The following is a 20,492-nucleotide window of genomic DNA, read 5'->3' on the forward strand; positions in this document are numbered from 1 at the left end:
GAATTTTCCATTCTGGAAAAATGTCAACATTTTACCCTCTAGAAAAAAATAGGGAAATTTGTAATTTCTTGCTCGCTGTGGAGGACATACTTCGTGGTATATCCTTATGTCCGGAATAGGCACTAGGCTGCAATTATATGACCCTGGAGTTTCAGAATTTCGCTTGGACTGGGTTGACTGGTTTTGGATTTTATCAATAGCTAGGTTCAGACTTTCTTGCTGATAACTGACTAATCAAAATGGATACTGGATAAAAAAACAAACTTAACATTCCAGGTAAAATAGTACTGGACTTTATTACAAAAAAACCAAAAACAGTACTGAATCATAAAAATGTGCTAAATGAAATATGAATATAATTATTAATAAATATAATTATATAAATAATAAATATAATGTAGGGCTCTCCATGCAGCGTGCAGTCTCGCCTGTAATAACGAACAGCACATGGTCGTCAGTGAATTGCCTCTAGTGGCCGCTCTCATAATGACCGCGGACCCGGAAAAACTATTGCTATGGATTTTTGCAGCAATCAACCAGTCCACAAACACGCACCTACACCAACAACAGGGGGAAGAATGGAGTTCTGGGTAATATAATTGGACCCTACAGAAAACACCTGGAACATGCACAAACAACTCGGCGCATAAAGAAGACTTGTGCCGTTCTCTTTCGGGGGCAAACAAAGCATGTCTGGTGGCAAAATTTGCACCGGGAGGCACCATTCAGGTTTGATGTTTTTAATAGTTTTTTTGCATCTTTGCAACTTTGTGCAGTTTTCTTGCTTCTTACGCAAGTTTTTTTACGCGACGACACTCGTGGTTGTTACGTGAAATCTCTCGGTGTGTTTGTTAATCCTGGGTGTCTCCTCTTTCGCCTTTGTTTTCTCAGACGATTAACACGACCGTGGTCTTAGACGGTGTTTTAAGAATGCGTATACACCACCTCCTAGCTAATCGGAGCGCTTTTGGCTGACAGTTTGACTGATTTGAATACAAAAAACCCCGCTGTGTTTGTTTCTTCTTTCCTGCGCGGCGTGTGTGGAACGGAGTGATCCTTCTGTTTCGTTTTGGGTGTAGCTCTTCTCGTTTTTGGCAGCTCTAACCGAAAGCGCCTCGCGAGTACGTCCGTATCTCGCGTAGCGACGTTACACCCCACACGGCTTGCTCGCACACAGGGGCTTATCAACAGACACATCCACACCGAAGTGATAAATGACCTCTGACACTCCCAGGGGTGGGTGTCGTTCACACTGTCTAACACACACACACACACACACACACACACACACAGGGTTTTTTTTCTCTAATGTAAAGACAAAACTGGTTTTGTAGTGTGTGTTTCTTAAGGGGGAAAATGTCCAAAAAAAACTTCAGAGGCCATGATCGCTTCAGGCGAGTGTTTCCTGGCTCGCGCTACCTAACCACAGAGCATTTTCACAAGCCTGTCGAAACAATAGCGAGCAACTCGTCAGTTTTTCAAACTGGTGTCAGCCTCATTAGCGAGGAAACCTTCCCCGTGTGTCGAAATCAGTCAACATTCCTGCCTTTTTTAAATTTATTTATTTATTTTATTTCCCACAAAAAGTACCTGGTTAGTTGTCATCCATACAGTATCAGGGATTGTCAGTGTTGGGCTTCAAATAACACTGAATACCACTGGGGCCTCTTCATTGTAATGTGGGCTCTGTTAAGAGCGTGTTTTTGTGCACACTGGACTGTTAAAAGCCCTGTGTGTGGCGTAGGCCGGAGTTAATGTTTGAACGGCGTGGAGGTTTGACCTTGTGCTGCAGGTGCATAGACGGCCGTTTTTTTTTTTTTTTTTTTAAATCTCCCAGCGGCCACGTGTTGATAATTGGGAACAACACATGGCATTATTGCGGAGGGAGTGTGCAGTGTTTGTCTGTACACTCACTGTGGTGGTGTGTGGGGTCTTTTTGTGTAGAAATGCTGGATATGTTTATTCATTTGTTTTCCGGGGCATTGATTCGGTCCGAGTTGCGACCCGTGTCACTCAGGTAGTTTGTAGGTGAAAGGTTGATCTTTGGCCTTGTATCTGTAGATGTTGTTTAGTGAGATGTGTAGGAATGTGGGGGTCCATGATCTAATCCTGGAATATTCCAGATAACAGCTGCTGTGCCAGTTCTGATGTCTGCATTAAGCGTGGAATGTGCTGCAGATATCTGTTTAGTGCTTCAGATATCCGTATCTATCTCTAAAACCTGATGTGTGGGCGTGGCCTTTCTTTCTTTACCTTTTGCTCTTTTTTCCTTTTTTCTTTTGCTTAATTTTTTCTTTTTCTGCTGTTTTTGCTTACTCATGCTTTTACTTTAATTTTTTAGCCTGTTCTTTTTTCTTAAATTGTCATTAATTTCTTCATTCTTTCCTTCTTTGTTTTTTTGCTCATTCTTTTGCTTGTTCTCTACTTTCTTTTGCTTTTTCTCTTTTATTCCTTTCGCTCTTTTTATTGTTTTTCTTTTTTTCATTTCTCTTTTGCGCTTGTTTTTTTTCTTAAACGGTGATTCATTTCTTCATTCTTTCCTTCTTTGTTTTTTTGCTCATTCTTTTGCTTGTTCTCTACTTTCTTTTGCTTTTTCTCTCTTTTATTCCTTTCGCTCTTTTTATTGTTTTTCTTTTTTTCATTTCTCTTTTGCGCTTGTTTTTTTTCTTAAACGGTGATTCATTTTTTCTTTCTTTTCGCTAATTCTTTTGCTAGTTCTCTCTTTCTTTTGCTATCTCTATTTTTGCTCTTTTTCATTCTTTATTCCTTGTTTTTATTTAGCTGTTTTTCTTTCCTTCTTTCTCCCTCTCTACCTTCTTTTTTCCATTTCAATCTTCCCTCTTTCATTTTTCCCCTCCCCTTTTTTTATTCATCTGTTATTTCCTCTATTCATTCAGAAAATGAAATGTGCACAGTGGTATTCATGTGGGTCCAAATTCACAAACTGGTTCAAGTTATTAGTGTAGTTTAGACTCAGGACCAGGCCAGGTACTGAGGAGGACTAAATTAACTTCTTAAACGCATTGTTTAATTTCTTAGTAATGTTTGTAGTATTGTAATAACTTGCTTCAGAACAAAAACACACAGGAAGTATTTATCTGTAGTTCATTAAGAAAATGTAATCGGCGTTTCTTCATTTAAATGTTCATTTGTCATTTGCCACTTTTTACAATTCAAATTCAGAAATGTCCTTTGCATTTGAAATTTTTTATACTGAACTACTTACATTGGATTTCAATAAAACTTGACAAAGTCAGACTGAAACTGCTGAGTAAGATTGAGCACATGAATGTTATTAACATGAAAATACAGATTTTTGTAAAGCAGTTAAATGTTTATATGACGTTTTCTCTAAACTGCATTGATCTGGCAAAACCTGCATACCCGTCAGGTGAGCCATCAGGGTGGGGCTACGGCACGTTAAAGCCTGATTTACGCTTCAATCCGTACACAATTCTAATGCTTCCAGAGTGTGGGAAAGACACTTTGAAATAAACCTCCGATCACTAGTGCTAAGGCAACTCATGCAGTTCTCAGTAAGTTAATGTATCGAGAACATCATCCGTATCCCAATGCTGATATTAGGTGTCCTATAGAAAGCCCATGTGGAACCAATGAAGATCCAAGTTCTGGATTGAGCCTGTGGATTGGTAAACTGTAAAAAAAAAAAAAAAATGTAACAAAATGTCAAACACATGATTTCAGTGCACCAGGATACTTATACCTGGGCAAAAATTCCTAATATTCTATTGCTACAGAATGCAAAAAAAACACTTCCATTACTGTTAAATTTCCCTTTTTATGGAAGTCCCAGAAATCTGCGTTTGATATAAACATTGATGAATCAAAAGTCCCGATTTGTATTTAAATCACACTTTCTGTAACAGAAGCAGAACCCTATACAAACATGAATCATTTGGTTTAGATTTTAGATCAACCAATGTCACACAGCAGCTCAGTGCCAATCCACACAGTAATCAATGATGGCTACAATGAGTCCAGTAACACAAAAGAAGACTTGTGCATATCTCAGGTGTGGAACTACAGATTTGTGTTATTCGTCTTGTGTAAGTCAAATCCATAATGACATTTAAACCAGACATGAACCAGATCCTGTTTTTAGCACTTCTTAAAGGTCCTCAATAAACAGCATTCTTTGTCGTGACATTAAACTATTGCGGTCTAAACTCTCTGAAACATAGTGATCCTACTGTTCTAATTTTACTGCTATTGTAATGAGTGAACTAATGAGAAAGTTCACGTGTGATCTATTAAGCATTTTACAGGCTTTAAAAATGTATTTTCATATGAAACAGGTCGATATGTTTAGTAAGCTGAAGTAAGTGTGTACAGTGTGATTTAGAATAATGTGAACTGAATTCACTACAGCGTTTGAAGTTTACTAAAAATTTTGCATCACTAAATCATTAAGTCACTAATACAACGGCGTATTAGGGCCACTATGGGATTAAAATTTTTTTTTTTAAACTGAGGCGGAGGGGCAGGGAATTTTTGAGGAAAAAAAAAGAACAAAATTTCAACTTTATAACTTGAATTTTTTTTTTTTTTAATAAACGCAAAAGTTTTGAGTTTAAAATGTGGAATTATTAATAAAAACAGAAGAGTACAATAAAGAAACACAAATTTACAGGAAATAAACTTGGAGGGTTCTATCAAGGAATATAATTATAATAGGCATATAATTAGATTGTGTATTACGGCCAATATCGAAATTGAAAAAATTAATGGAAGAGGAGGGACAGGGAATTTCTGAGTTTAAAACTTAAAATGTTCAAGTTGTAAGTCAAAATTTCCAAGTTTAAATTCAGAATAAGAAAACAACACATTTATAAAAAAGGTTTTAACTCGGAAATTTCCAGTATGATGATCTGGTGGTTCTGGGCTAAAATAAGTATTTCCTTGTTTCAGTTTGAATTAATTTTGTAATTATATTAGTTTAATATTCTGTGTTTTGAACTTTAAAAATTTCTTGAGTTTAAACTCAGAAATTCCCTGCCCCTCCTCTTCCAGTTTTGTTTTTATTCCATACTGGCCCTAGTACGGCAGTGTACACTAAAGTTTACATTTTTAAAACAAGAAATAAAATGCTTGCTTAGTTAAATATTCTGTAATATTTTATGCAAATAAAATATATTAAAATAAAATAAATGATTAAGTTTAATTAAATTGAGTAATCGGTTAAATTGGCGCAAATTAAATGGATTAAATAAAATGTCATAAATAGAAAGATTTAATAGTTTACACTTGTTAGACCCCATTTGGGTAATACAGATGTGTATACATGTGTGTGTGTGTGTGTGTGTGTGTGTGTGTGTGTGTGTGTGTGTGTGTGTGTGTGTGTGTTTTTGTGTGTGTTTTACATTTAATATTGAACTTTCTAATGAAAACTATGTTCTACTTAACTGTTCAACATATTTCAGCATACTTTAATGAATGTCTTTATTCCCTCCATCCTTCACTCATTCACTGATCTGTGGAAGTAAGGATTTCCCCCCTTTATGACAAATTGTTGAAGCTGGACATAAAACTCAAAAAGAATACATATCGTAAAAACGAAAGTGGCACCAATTTCACGCATGTTCAAACCAAAACCTGAGTTTTAGTGACACTGCGCTAACTCGAGTTTCTTTTTTATATCCCTGGTACGAGTTAGGTAGGAATATGTGTATGTTAGTCTTCTACTAAGTACCCTTTTCAAATTATGTTGCCTATTCGGGTATGCACATATAGACGGTTTAGACTGAAAAATGATCAGTTCTTACTGTAGCTTTAGATTTCTGTTCTTGGTATAAAACCCAGTGTGGTCTCCTGTTGAGATCTTTTGTTGCTTACCATGGCTTTAAAGAGTGGTAGTTCGCATTAATACCATAGTATCCAAGTCAACAAGATCACCCTTTTTTAGCCCAATGCCATTTTGAGGCTTTTTAAATTTTTTTGCAAGGTGCTTCAAAACATTGTTGAATTGGATGAGCATGCAGGTGTACAGGTATATATTGATTGTATCTAATCTGTGGTTGAAATAAAAATAAATAGCCTCTTCATTTAGAGACTTGCTGCTGATGGTTATCGTTGTTCACTTGTGTGTCCGACTTGAGTTCCCAAGCTTGTGTATTAACAGCTCTTTTACATTTATCTTGTTTTTGGGTTTTATTTTTATAAACCAGTAATTTTTTTTTTTTAAGTGGATTGTTTTATACTTCATATATTCAGTTAACCAACGACATGATTTTGTCCATGCTGGTTGCTTATAGAATTAGATTTTTAAATAGAGTAACCATTACCAAAATAACCAGTGAATACTGGATTATTGAAAATATACAGGCCAGCCTTCTATTCAGTGTTTATATTTTAAAAGGTCACAATTGTCAACAGGTCTATGATCATAGCTAATCAAACTATTTCTGCGTTTAAACAGTAAAATCAGCCGCCATGTTTAAATCGTTCTTTAAAATAACACCTAGTCTTGCATCTTAACTTATTTGGTACCCGTGTACTTCTAGATTAGTGGTTTGTTTCGAGGTTTTCTAAACTGCTATTGATCCGATTTTGTTTTTGCAGAATTTGCACATACTGTCGTCGGTCCTTCCATTTATCTCGTTTGTTTTCGACAAAAAAAAAAATAAGGTCATCTCTTGTCCTGTTTGCTTTTTATTCACAGAATCCCAGAACTCTGCCAAAGTGGTACGTGCCAACAAGCCCAGGTCCAGGAAGTCTAGTAAGGTAGGTGGTAAACTGGCGCAATGCTAAGAAGCTTGCAGCAGTTCTTTTCTCGCACGTTTTAATGTATGTGAATGCTTTTTCCTTTCTTGAAATAAAGTATCTGAATGTGTGTGTTTTTTTTTTAGGTGTTTAAATAAAAAAGTGATGGTAGTCTGGTGCAAAAGTAAATTGAGATGTTCAGGGCCAATTTTACATGGTTTTGATTCCATAGTTATTTCAGCTAGACACGATGCAATCCCTGTCAAAATTGTGAAATTATACCCCAAAAGTCAATAGTGTCAGTCAGATTGTAGTTCCCACCCCCAGTGCAATTCCTGCTCCCAAAACAGTCACCAGTCAGACTGTAGTACCCACCCCAGTGCAATTCCTGCTCCCCAAGCCCATCACCAGATTGTAGTACCCACCCACAGAGCAATTCCGGTTTTGCAAACCTGTCACCAATCAGACTGTGGTACCCACCCCCCAGTGCAATTCCTGCTCCCCAAGCCCATCAAAGGGTTGTAGTACCCACCCACAGAGCGATTCCTGCCCCTCAAGCCAGTCACCAATCAGAATGTAGTACCCACCCCCAGTGCAATTCCTGCCCCCTAAGCCCATCACTAATCAGACTGTAGTACCCACCCACAGAGCAATTTTTGTTTCCAAAACAGTCACCAACCAGACTGTTGCAATTCCTGCGAACTCCTGCTCCTAAAACCCGATAACAATAAATAATGCAGTACCCACCCCTTCCAGTGCAGTTCCTGCTCCCCTGTTCATAATCGCACTGTAGTACCCACCAAAGTGGAATTTTTTATGACATTTGGCAGACGCATTTATCCTGAGCGTGAACGGTTAAGAGCCTGGCTCAAGGGCTCAGCAGTGGTGGGATTGAAACCTGGGACCTTCTGATCAAAAGTCCAATGCCTTAACCACTGAGCTACCACCTTCCTGTAGACTGTAGTACCCCCCCCCAGTTGAATTCCTGCCCACAAATCCGTCACCAATCAGACTGTAGACCCAGTTACTGGCTAAGGTGTAGTTTCCACCCAGTACAGTTTCTACCTCCTTGCTGCAAATTTTATTTAGAGGCTGCAGCTCTGATTTTAGAAGGAATTGTTGCTCTTTTTGAGTTGTCCTGAACAATCTTTACTGCCAAATGCGATCCTACTTAGTTAAATTCCTCATCTCTAATCCATCAGCCCATTAATCTATAGCAGTACAGTTACATGTTCAGACGATACTTACCCGTGAAAATCGAGGTTAATTGTAGTGGTTAAAGATATATAGACAATGTGTAGGCCAAATGGAATGAAAACCTGATCTTAATCTAAACAATGTTTAGGTTGTGTAATCCCTTGCTGCTTTTTTCTCCGCATATTAATTGTCGTTTTGTGAACACTGATTTGTGAACTGTCGGTGTGATCTCTATTTTGTGTTGTGTTATGTGTAACATGAATGAAAGAAGGCGTTGAATCTGGATTTGTGGTTAAGATACTTGAGTTGGAAGTCAGCAGCAGCCAATCACATCGCAGTTCACTTTGTGTTTGTGTGTGTGTAGGTGTGTTTGGGTTCACTGGCTTCTGTGTGGGTGTTTTGTTCTCTTTTTTTTTTTTCTAAACACAACATGTCAACATAAGAGTTTAATGGTTTCCCCCTGGCATTAGAACTGTTTGGAAATTGTGCCAAAAAAAAGCAAATGTTTGAAGCCTAATGTGAATATCAGAAAAACCTGGCTATATTCTAAATGTGTGTATGATATATGAACGTGTATTGTAAGGTTAATCCAGTAAGTAAGTTGAATTTATAGTGATTTCTGAACAATACAGATAAAGAGACAAATCAAAACATTTGTACTAAAGATATTGTTCTGTCTCTTAATTCCCCCCCAATAATAGATTCACTAGGTCAGGGGTCCCCAAACCCCAAAACGTCATACCATTTCTCCTTTCTTTAAATGTGGGTTGGGTCGGTCTGTAACAGAAAATGATATTGGCTGGAGGGTATTTTTGTATTATTATGGGAATGTATTATGTATTTATTTTGCCTCCTAATGATGTATACAAATATTTGTATATTAATTGCTATTGAAATTAAAACAGTTAATTATGCACATGGTTGGTCAGTGAATCTAACAAATAATTAGGCTAATTATGTTAATATCTAGGAGTCGATTGATTCTTGGATTTTGCCAATAGCTAGGTTTAATCGTACTTGCAGATAAAGGATTAATTAATGGATACTGGATAAAACAAACTAACTGGACACTGTAAAATAGTACTAAACTTGATAAAAAAAAAAAAATAATCCTGAATAATGAACATATGCTAAAATAAATATGAATATAATTATAAATAAATATATTTGTGATTTAGTAAATAATAAATATAATATATCGCTCTTCATTCCACTTCCAGTCTCGCGTGTAATAACAAACGAAGCACGTAGCTTCAGTGACTCTCCCCTAGAGGCCGCTCTCGTAATGACAGCGGACCAGAAGCTGGAAAAACTATCTGTATGGATTTTTGCCGATAATTCCAGCTTTTAACTATTGCTGCCATCAACCTCTATTAATAAATTTGGAAAAATTTTGTTTGAAAGCCAACGTTTATCAAAAACAGATTTAATATAAATTAAACATATGCAAAACTTTATTTCCAAAATATGCCTTTGGCATTGGTCAGAGTTCCAAATGTGGGGGCGGGCTGTAGTTTGGGGACCCCTGCACTAGGTATTTGATTAGTGTTTATCTGCTAACCATATAAGTAATTTACAAAACTTAATTTAGTTGTTCATTTGTTTTCGTTGTCTTTAATACTTTCTGCTCCATAGCTGCAAAGCCATACTTAAATATTTGCCACACAGGAAAATATGCATTATAGAATTCTGGGAAATCTCTTTTGTATAGCAGTTCTGGGGGACAAAAATATGACCTAGCGTTTTCCTAAGGAAGAACTGCTGATTGTGTGTGAAATAAAAACAAAAAATGCTGCTCGGCAGTGGCATGAGGCGAGACACAAGTTCCAGGGCAGTAGTTCGTAGAGTGACAAAAATGTCTGATGCTGACAACCTGCACATAAAGGAAGCAGTGGAAATTGTAAACCTGCCAAACACCAAAATCTTTTAGGAAAGTTTTTGTGCCATATTGTATTTCAAGCTAATATGCATAATATGCAAATGCAATAACAAAATGTAAACCTCTGATGATTTCTTAAATCTCGGGTAGGATTCAGCCTTCAGTTGCATTTAATCAGACACTTTCCATTCTGTCCTTTAGATAATTATAACGAAGTCTGTTACATCGATGCACTGGATATACAGAGAACAGAAATGTTTACGTTCATTCTTATTTGACTTGTTCGGTTTAGCAAAATATTTTATTTCCCTCACATGCATCTGGGGATTATAACCGTTTAATAGACCACTTAGAGATCTTTAGCACTGCTATAAGGGCTCTGTTATAATGATGCATTCATGTCCTGATTTTATATAAAAAATTTATTGATGCTCCTGTACTTGCTGTTTTGTTCAATGTTAAGTTATTTTCCTTCTTCTTCTTCTTCTTCTTCTTCATTTCCTGTTTTTGTGGCTCTTCTCCCTCACACAGTCGAGTGATTTCAGTGACATCACCAACTGGCCAACCCCTGGAGAAATCGCCAATAAAGAGGTGAGGGGGTAAAAGGTTTTAAAATCAATTTTTCTTTGGAACACAATGTTGCATGTTTTGTATCTTCTAATATAGTGTTACATTAGATACGTTTTCTGCAAATGTTACACAATTTTAGGTATTGCATTGCATATTTTGGCATATTAAAATCGTTTTTTTTTTCCGTTTCGGACGTTTGACGTATTTCAGCATCATTTTTATTATTATAATGAGAAATTGACGCTCTTATTACAATTTAGTTTAGTAATTATTTTCCAATTTAGAGAATTTTTTTCTTCAATGTTGGAGAAAATAAAATTACTCCATAGAGATCGTTGTTGGTTTTTAAACGACTACTTTAAACGGAAAGATTGCATTTCATTTTAATTACACAAGAACAATTACTACATAGGAAACGGTCGCTTTTTTAATAACGCTATCGGACGCTTTAAAGCTGTTTTTTTTGTTTGTTTTGTTTTATTTTTATTCTACCCCTATCTATGGTGATGCTGTTTGATAATTTGACAAGAAAAGTTTATTTCCTCAGCCAATCTGCCCCATTAACTCTTAAACACTCTGCCCATTGTGCAATAAAATAAAACATATGCGCAATACCACTTTTACTAATCTAAATCTGTACTTTTATGTTTAATAATACTCCATTTTCTTTATTTAAAAATATAAAACCATGCTCACATTTGGTCAAATACACAAGTACAGTGCCCTCCAGAAATGTAATGAAACTGAGCAAAGATTAATAGCTATTTATTGACAAATGTATTGGAGCACATGGCTTTTTCAGTCACATGTGGTTCTTCCCACAAAGTTGGAGGCACACATGTCTTTGGATGTGGTATCAAACCTTTTCTAGCATTGCAATGCCCCTGTGCACAAAGCCAGCTCCATGAACGCATGATCTGCTTAACTTGGGTTGTATTGGAAGATCTGTAGATTATAAAGCCATCAAACTGATTGAACACATTTGGGATGAATGTGAACCCTGTCTGGACCTCAGACCTCCTCACCATCCTTACATCAATACATGACTTTACTACAAACCCTTGTGGTTGAATGAGCACAAATCTCCACAAGCACGCTCCTAAATCTTCCCTTTCCCCAAAAGAGTGGAGGTTATTGTAATGGCAGATGTGGGACCAGATGTGGAATGGGATGTCCAGAATCTCATGTGTCCACAAACTGTTGTCCATTATGTGTATATATGTGGTGCTTTAAGATTAAGACGACTTATTCTTTCATTTTAATTCATAATACTTGTTAATTATATATAAATGTATTAATAAATATTATATATTATATCTTCTTCTTCTTCTTCTTCTTCTTTCGGCTTCTCCCATTAGAGGTCACCACAGCGGATCATCCGTCTTCATACTGTCCTCTACATCTGCCTCTTTCAACCCAACCACCTGCATGTCCCTCACCACATCCATAAACCTCCTCCTTGCTCTTCCCCTTTTCCTCCTCCCTGGTAGCTCCATCCTCAGCGTCTCCTACCGATATACACCATGTCCCTCCTCTGAACATGTCCAAACCATCTCAATCTCACCTCCCTCACCTTGTCTCTAAACGTCCTACATGTGCTGTCCCTCATTTCTAATCCCATTTCTAATCCTGTCCATCGTCGTCACTCCCAACTAAAACCTCAACATCTTCAGCTCTGCTACCTCCAGCTCCACCTCCTGTCTTTTACTCAATGCCACTGTCTCTAAACCATACAACATCTCAGGTCTCACCACAGTCCTATAAACTTTTCCTTTCACTCTCACAGATACTCTTCTATCACAAATCACTCCTGCTGTCACTCTTCTCCACCCACTCCACCCTGCCTGCAATCTTTTCTTCACTTCTCTAACACACTCTCCATTATATATTATATCTACAGTATTTTCCGGACTATAAGCCGCTACTTTTTTTCCCCACGTTTTGAACCCCGCGGCTTAAACAACGAAGCGGCTTATTTATGAATTTTTCCTAGGTTTTTCCTGGTTTCACAAACTTCAAGCCAAAACACTGAACCACATAACATTAGACCAATTAAATTTTCGAACGGAAACGAAAAAACGCACCTCACCTGTGTTCTGAGCTGCACGGCTTCGGGAGAAAAACTTCCACCAGTGTTGATTTTTAAACGCACGACGATGCCAAAAGATAAACTCCTGAGAGAAATAGTTGTGAAAGGAAGGAGGAAGACAGTGAACAATGACTTTCTTGGTAGGCTACTGTTTAGATACAAGCCGTTGTAACGCGTTAGCATTGCTCGCTAACTGCAGTTGCAAATGAAATCATATAAGCACAGACAGGTTTCCAAAACTCGTGCTTTTTTATTTTTCTTGGCAACAGCGTTACAGGTTAGTCAAAGAAACTTAGAAATGAGCATCAGAAAATAATGAGCACATAGTCCTCAGTCTCACACGCACACACGCAATAATACCAGAAGAATGCAGTGACGTGCTGTTCCCAGAATGCTGCTCTGCTCTTAAAGGAGCCACAACATATTTCACCGTTACACCGTGTAACAGACACTGTCTTTCAGTAAAGCCTGTGTAAAGTTCATTAGTTTCAGTGTAGACCTGCGGCTTATACACAAGGTACGACTTATTTATGTAAAAAAAATAATAATAATAATTGTAAAATTCAGTGGGTGCGGCTTATACAGGGGTGCGCTTTAGTCCGGAAATTACGGTAATATTAAATAATCATACAAAATCTCATTTTAATTCATAATACATAATTTTATTAATTTATTTATTAAATATAGTAATTATATATTAAACGTGTGGATATATTACAATATTTAATAAAAGAATATAGTGCGTGTGTATATACATATATTAGGGCTGCAGCATCAAATCGATAAAATCTATAATAATCACCATTGAAATTCTTTGCGTCGTTATCGATTGGTTTGGCTGCTCAAGTTACGTGTTGGCGTGAGGGTAAGATTACACAGCCGCTTGTGAAGTGGCGGAGTGTACAGGGTCAACCGGCAGCAGGATCTAGTGAGCGTCCCAGGTCACTGATGAAGACGTAACATCAGCACAGTAGGCAAAGATATCGATAGATTTAATTAAAACGGTGCATTCTCTTTTTATAGCATCTGTCTACTACAACAGTCACTTATGTTTTTCAAACGTGCTTTACTGCGGCTTGACCACGTTCAAATGCTTGTTTTCAATGTTCAGGTATTAAATTTTTGCATATTTCATTTTTAAATATTATACAAAATCAAATTATTAGATTCTAGATGCTTATATCTTCACAATTGAACAAAATGTGTTATTTTTTTAAGCATGGTTGTCAACTTTCGATCTGCAATTATCAATAAAAACAATGCAAATGTTGATTTACACAATTAAAAAAAAAAATTATTGTTTTTTTTTTTTCACAGAAAGAAAAAACCCAGCATGAGTAAATTTGTTCAACGAGAAATCCCTCATGCACTTTTCATCAAGCAGCCACTATAAGCTTAAAAATGTCTAAATTAAAAAGAGCTAAACTCGATATCTGGCTTTTTTTTTTTTACACTTTTATGAATAAATACTCTGAATTAGGGTTATATATAGTTATAATAAGCAAAACATCTTATTAAAAAAAGAATGTAATCCGATTAATCGGGGAAAAAAAGTCGTCCAATTTATCGAATATCAAAATAATCATTACTTGCATTATATATATATATACGGTGGTCCCCCGGTTATCGAATTTAATTCGTCTCTTAAAACCGTTCGAAATCCGATATGTTCGAAAACTGGACTTAATTATCCCATAAGAAATAATGGAAAACCAATTAATCCGTTCCCGAACTCCACCAATACCCAATAATTAACCATTTTTTCCTGTTTTTAGCCATATTAATAGTCAGGAATCCCCCTGCCACGCCCCCTACGGTGGCTGTCATGGTGCTTCAGGGAATGCCCTGTTCCTTCGCTCATGCGTGCCCCGCCCACATTGAGCTCATCGCAATCAGGCTTTTTTTTTTATTTATGGACTGCCTTTTGCCGGATTATCCCGATCTCTGCGGGTATTTAGTGTTGGTTCGGTAAAAGTATAAATTAACAACTTTACAACAGTAAGAAACAAAATGATTACTGTGCTTACCGCTAAATATCACTAATATTGTTCACGAACAGAAGTTGCGATAGATGCTTACTCAGCGATGGTTGAAGCGGAAGCAGTTTCTTCCCCTCGCGCTGGGTTGGGCAGCGTGGGTGGCGTTCGATAACTGGAACTTTGTTCGTTTACTGGACCGAAATTTCGTTCGGAAAACCGTTCGCTAGCCGGAATGTTCGATAGCCGAGCCGTTCAATAACCGGGGGACCACTGTATATATATAATATTCATATTCACTCAGAAGGATTCAAAGTCCCAAGGCTGAGATGGTCATTTGCAGAATACTGATTTTGAGTGTTTTTCTTTATTTCTTTGTCAATTTTGAAGCAAATAATCTTGTTGGGCTTTATGGCCAACTGAACCTCCTGGCAGAGGCAACCAGAACATGTTGATGGTTCGTATGATATCTGACCACAGCACATAATGCCAACTGTAGTTCTAAAAACATTCAGTGATCATGCTATAGAAAAATTACAGCCAGTAAACACCTGTTTATTAGTGAAAGTTGTTGATCAAATGCAGAATAGCAATTAATTTGCATTTATTTAAATTCAAAAAATTTCATGTTATAATATTTTACTCACATAATTACTGACTCTCATATTCTTTATTGGTTGTCAGTAATTTTCTTGCATATTGTAGTGTGTGTTATGGCACATTTTCAACAAAATACTATTATTTTAAAAGAAACAAAAAAATACTTTTTTTTTTTCTTCTTGTATTTGTCTTTTATTCAGTTATTCATTAAAGGCATTCGTGAACAGACCCTAGAAACAACCCAATAACAGGCACTTTTGATTTCTAAATCGATGAAGACAAGTTTTCCAAGCTGTTGACTGAATGAACGCTGATCTGTGCAAGACGATTTCAGATTTCAGGTCCGATTGTACTGACGTTAATGCTATCGATTATTCCGTAATTGATTGTTTCCGTCCATCATTCTATTTCTCCAGCAGCAGCTGAATGCACTGAATACGCAGGTTCAGAAAGTTCCAGCCGGGCGGAGAGAGAGAAGAAGGGAGCGTGGAGGAGAGAAGAGAGAGAAGGAGAGCGGCAGTGACGGGAGCGACAGTAAAGAGAACAGGGAGGCACAGCAGGAGACTTATCTAACCACCGAGCTGGAGAAGGAGACAGGCAAAGACACTCACAGCAGCGTCCCCCGCAGGAGAGGTGAGACTCGAACATACACTTGGAGCTGTGCGGTCATGTGATCTATAGAAATGAAACGTGGATATATTTTAGAGTAGTGAATGTGCAGCTTGTACAGCAATACAGATTTACTGTCCTCTCAAAATAACAACATACAGCCATTATTGTCTAAATAACTGGCAACAAAAGTAAGTACACCCTAAGTGAACATGTAAAGACTGTGTCCAAAGTGTGATATTTTGTCTGAGCACATTGTTATCCAGCACTGCGTTAATCCTCCTGGGTATGGAATTCATCAGAGCTGCACAGGTTGTTGCTGGGATCCTCTTCCATCCCTCCATAATGACATCACGGAACTGCTGGATGTTAGACACCTTCAGCTTCCTCAGCAAGGCAGTTGTCATCTTGGCGGTGTGTTTGGGGTCATTATTATGTTGGAAAACTGTATTTATATATATTAGGGGTGTAACGGACACGCCTCGGTCTCCGTAGTGTTGTGACACGTCATATTCACGTAGGAGCAGCAGGAAACGCGCTCGGGAAACGGTTTAGCGAGGAGAAATCGATCTACGTATAAAATATCGGTCACAAATTATCTGTCACCTTCGTAATAATAAAAGTATAGCACATCTACTAATAATTATATTATTATAATATTATAATTAAGCAAATATGCTTAAAAACACATCGCAAAACAAATGCACGTTTTTTTTTATCGATGCATCGCGGCGTTACCATTAATTTACAAAAATTGTGTATCTGTTTTGGGATGCGTTGTTTTTAGCATATTTGCATAGGTAAAAAAAACTTTATTTACATATAATTATTCATGCAAATCAGTGAATCATATATATGTTGTGTCGGTGTATTATTTAACACTGTCAAGAGCATACCGTATTTTCCGGACTATAAGCCGCTACTTTTTTCCCACGTTTTGAACCCCGCGGCTTAAACAACGAAGCGGCTAATTTATGAATTTTTCCTGGGTTTTTCCCGGTTTTACAAACTTCAAGCCAAAAAACTGAACCCCATAACATTAGACCAATGAAATTTCCGAACGGAAACGAAAAAACACACCTCACCTGTGTTGCAGTTGCAACAGAAATCATATAAGCACAGACAGGTTTCCAAAACTCGTGCTTTTTTTATTTTTCTTCGCAACAGCATATCGGGTTAGTCAAAGAAACTTAGAAATGAGCAACAGAAATTAATAAGGACATATTCTTCAGTCTTACACACATGCAGTAATAGCGGAAAAATGCAGTGGCATGCTATTCCCAAAATACCGCTATGCTCCTAAAGGAAGCGCAACATATTTCACCCGTTACACCGTGTGTAACGTGCCTTTCGTTAAAGCCTGTGTAAAATACATTAGTGTAGACGGCTTATAGACAGGTGCGGCTTATTTATGTTAAAAATAAAAATATTTGTACAATTCATTGTGTGCGGCTTATATAAGGGTGCGCTTTATAGTCTGGAAATTACGGTAATTCTTTGTATAACAGTAGTTTTGGTTGCAACATGCAAGATAAATTGCTGATGTATTAAAGATCTGAGATTTTTACAACAAACACTTGATATAACACTTGCTGTATGGAATCTTACTCATGTACAGTGTTTTAGTAGTCACACAGATACTCTCCAGGACCGCAGATTTAAAAATGGCCCTTGAGCAAAACCCTCAACTGCTTAATAGTAAGTCTCACTAGATAAAAGCGTCTGCCAAAGGCCATAAATGTAAATGTAGTATGCAGGCAGTAAACATAAATGAAGTGAAAGTGCGAGTTATTTTGGGACTCGGAAATGTTTGGTGGTTTTCAAGGCCTTTCTGAAGAGTCTGGTGGAGTGTGTTTTTTTTTTTTGTTGTTTTTTTTTTTTTGTTTTTTTAAATGTATTTATTTTTTTTAAAGCCTCACTTTTTTTTCCTTTTTTTTTACCTTCTATAATATATTCAGTGTGAATATTTACACCAGTGCTCTTACCTATTAAATATATATACTCACACATACATATATACACACCCCTCATGTGCACCCCTCACATTTCAGAAACCATTTTATTATATGTTCTCAAGGGACAATACTATTGAAATGAAACTTGGATATATTTTAGTCAATGTGCAGCCTGTATACGGTACATATTTACAGCCATTATTGTCTAAATAACTGGCAACAAACGTGAGTACACAATAAGTGAAAATGTCAAAACTGTGTCCAAAGTGTAACATTTTGTGAGCACATTGTTATTCAGCACTGCCTTAATCCTCCTGGGTATGGAATTCATCAGAGCTGCACAGGTTGTTGCTGGGATCCTCTTCCACTCCTCCATAACGACCTCACGGAGCTGCTGAATGTTAAACACATGGCACTGCTTTACCTTCCGCTTGACGATGCACCCCAGGTGCTCAATAGGGTTCAGGTTCCCATTAGCAGCGTTTCTCATGCATCCCCAGACCATGATGCTACCACCACCATGCACCATCTAAGCCAAACAAGTTCCATCTTAGATTTAACAGACAACAGGACATGGTTCCTGTAATTCATGCTCTTGGAAAGGTCGTCTTCAGCAAATTGTTTGTGGGCTTTTTGTGAGCAGCTTCAGAGGAGGCTTCCTTCTGGGACGATGGCCATGAAAATCGACTTGTTGCAGTGTGCGGCGTACGGTCTGAGCACTGACAAGTGCACCTTCAGCTTCTGCAACCTCTAAAGCAATGCTGCAGCACTCATGCATCTGTTTTTTTTAAAGCAGCTTCTGCACCTGATGCATAGCGTGAGGACTAAACTTCTTTGATGGACCCTTGTGAGGAACATGCTTTGGTAAACTTCTGTATGACCCTGAACACTGTACTGTAACAGTTTCAAGGTGATGCTGATCTTCTTATAGCCAAGGCCGTCTCTGTGGAGAGCAACAATTCTAATTCTCAAATCTTCAGAGAGTCTGTACTATGAGGTTCATGTTGAACATCCAGTGGTCAGTATGAGAGAATTGGACTCAAAGCACCACATTTTAACTGCTTTAATACAAAATACACAAATGTATATGGTTTTGTCAAGCAGACAAAAACATGAACATGATGAATAGGACATTTGCGAAGTACGACGGACAGCTGTTTTCACTGAGGGTGTACTTACTTTTGTTTCCAGTTATTTAGACAATAATGGCTGTACGAGTTATTTTCAGAGGACAGTAAATCTGTACTGATATACAAGCTGCACTTTGACTAAAGGCGGGTACTCACTGTGTGTGTGTGTGTGTGTGTGTGTGTGTGTGTGTGTGTGTGTGTGTGTGTGTGTGTGTGTGTGTGTGTATATATATATATATATATATATATATATATATATATATATATATATATATATATATATATATATATACACACACACACACACACACACACACACACACACTCACACTCTTACTTATCCGTATGCATATATAAACTTACTTCACCTGTGGTGAGATCATGGAGCACAGGGGTTTTAAACCATATTTCACCGAGGTACAAAAGTGTATATATATATACACACACACACACACACACAGAGTTACAATTTCCCCTAGCCCTGCATTTGACTCTTGATTCTGAAAGCTGCTGTTTATTTCGGAATTAATCTATCAAGGGTGAAGGCATGAAGAGCTTCTGTCTCCATATTTGAGGCTGTGCTGGTGGCCAGAGGGGGATGTGACTGGTATCGTGTTGCATCAGATCTCTGTAGCAGAGTTTTTAGGTTAGGTCATGGTGTTGAGTAAGACGGTGACGCTTGTGTGGTCGAAATGTATGATTTACCAAGAGGATGTTTCACTTTATTTTATATTTTTTTATTTAATGTTCTGATATAATGTGACATTTATTTTTTTATTCGTTATCATTAGTGCTCTTTGCTGAAGAGTTTGTGTGTATTATTGATTTGTGTGTGATGTGTGTGCAGGCTTCAGGAGAGAGTTCAGCGATGACACGTCAAGTGCTCGCAGCGAAGGCGGCAGTGTCCGTGGTGGCCTTCGGGGACGGGGAAAAAGTCGTGGCAGGGGCAGAGGTCGTGGCCGAGGTAACCACATGCCCAGTATAGCAAAGGCTATACACAGAGTCCTTACTACACTGCAGTACAGTAGCTTGGGATTAAATAGGGGCATGTTTGGTCACTTTTTGAAGAAAATAAAGTATTTTTACAATCTTTTGTATGAATTAAATTTTTTTTTTTTTTAAGGGTTTTGTCCTACTGGCACAAAAATATGCTCCTGTTAATCTGCTGTTATTTTCTTCTTGCAAACACACAGTGCAGTGAGTGAGATAAGCATACAAACATGTGGCAGGGGAAAAAAAAAAAAAGGTCCAAAGTCTTGTGTGTACTTCTTGGAACGAATTAAAGCAGGATAAAAGTCATTTTCCCGAGTCGTTTAATGAATATCTAATATTTCTATATAGACAAATATAATGTATCTATATATAAATATAATATAACAGTCAAAAAAGTTCATCTTTTAACACGCAGTGTGAATGCAAATAGTACAACTAATGAAAGATGAAAATAAATGCTGTTAATCAAATATAACTGCTCATGTGGCACATTTCTAGTGAAATTTACCTTAAAACAGTAAAATGTTGTATAGTGTAAAGGCGTGAAATGTGTGAACAAGAAAAGCACATCATGTACATGTAGTTTAGTGCAAAGTAATGGTAATAATCATAAAATAATAATTTTTCTCCCACTTCTTTCCACATTTCACCCCATTTTCCCCCTCTTTCCCCCTTCTTCCCTTCAATTCTTTCCTCCCTTTTTTCCTCAATCCTTTTCCTCCCTTTTTCCCCCTCATTTATTTCCCTCAATTCTTTTCCTCAATCCTTTTCCTC

The 20,492-nt window shown here is 37.4% G+C and overlaps 1 protein-coding gene across 2 annotated transcripts in view; it reads left to right on the top strand.

Annotated features, from left to right (window-relative positions):
* The window catches only part of larp1b (La ribonucleoprotein 1B), a 55,200-nt gene that overhangs the window by 13,515 nt on the left and 21,193 nt on the right, over window positions 1–20,492 (top strand). The window contains exons 2-5 of one of the 2 annotated variants that reach the window (XM_046855418.1): window positions 6,680–6,741; window positions 10,328–10,387; window positions 15,448–15,664; window positions 19,573–19,689. In XM_046855418.1, coding sequence (XP_046711374.1) covers window positions 6,680–6,741; window positions 10,328–10,387; window positions 15,448–15,664; window positions 19,573–19,689 — 456 coding nt within the window. The remainder of the gene's footprint in view (window positions 1–6,679; window positions 6,742–10,327; window positions 10,388–15,447; window positions 15,665–19,572; window positions 19,690–20,492) is intronic. The other variant, XM_046855420.1, reaches the window with a different exon arrangement.

This window comes from Silurus meridionalis, chromosome 8 (assembly GCF_014805685.1).
Source record: "Silurus meridionalis isolate SWU-2019-XX chromosome 8, ASM1480568v1, whole genome shotgun sequence".
In the NCBI taxonomy this organism is placed as follows: Eukaryota; Metazoa; Chordata; class Actinopteri; order Siluriformes; family Siluridae; genus Silurus; species Silurus meridionalis.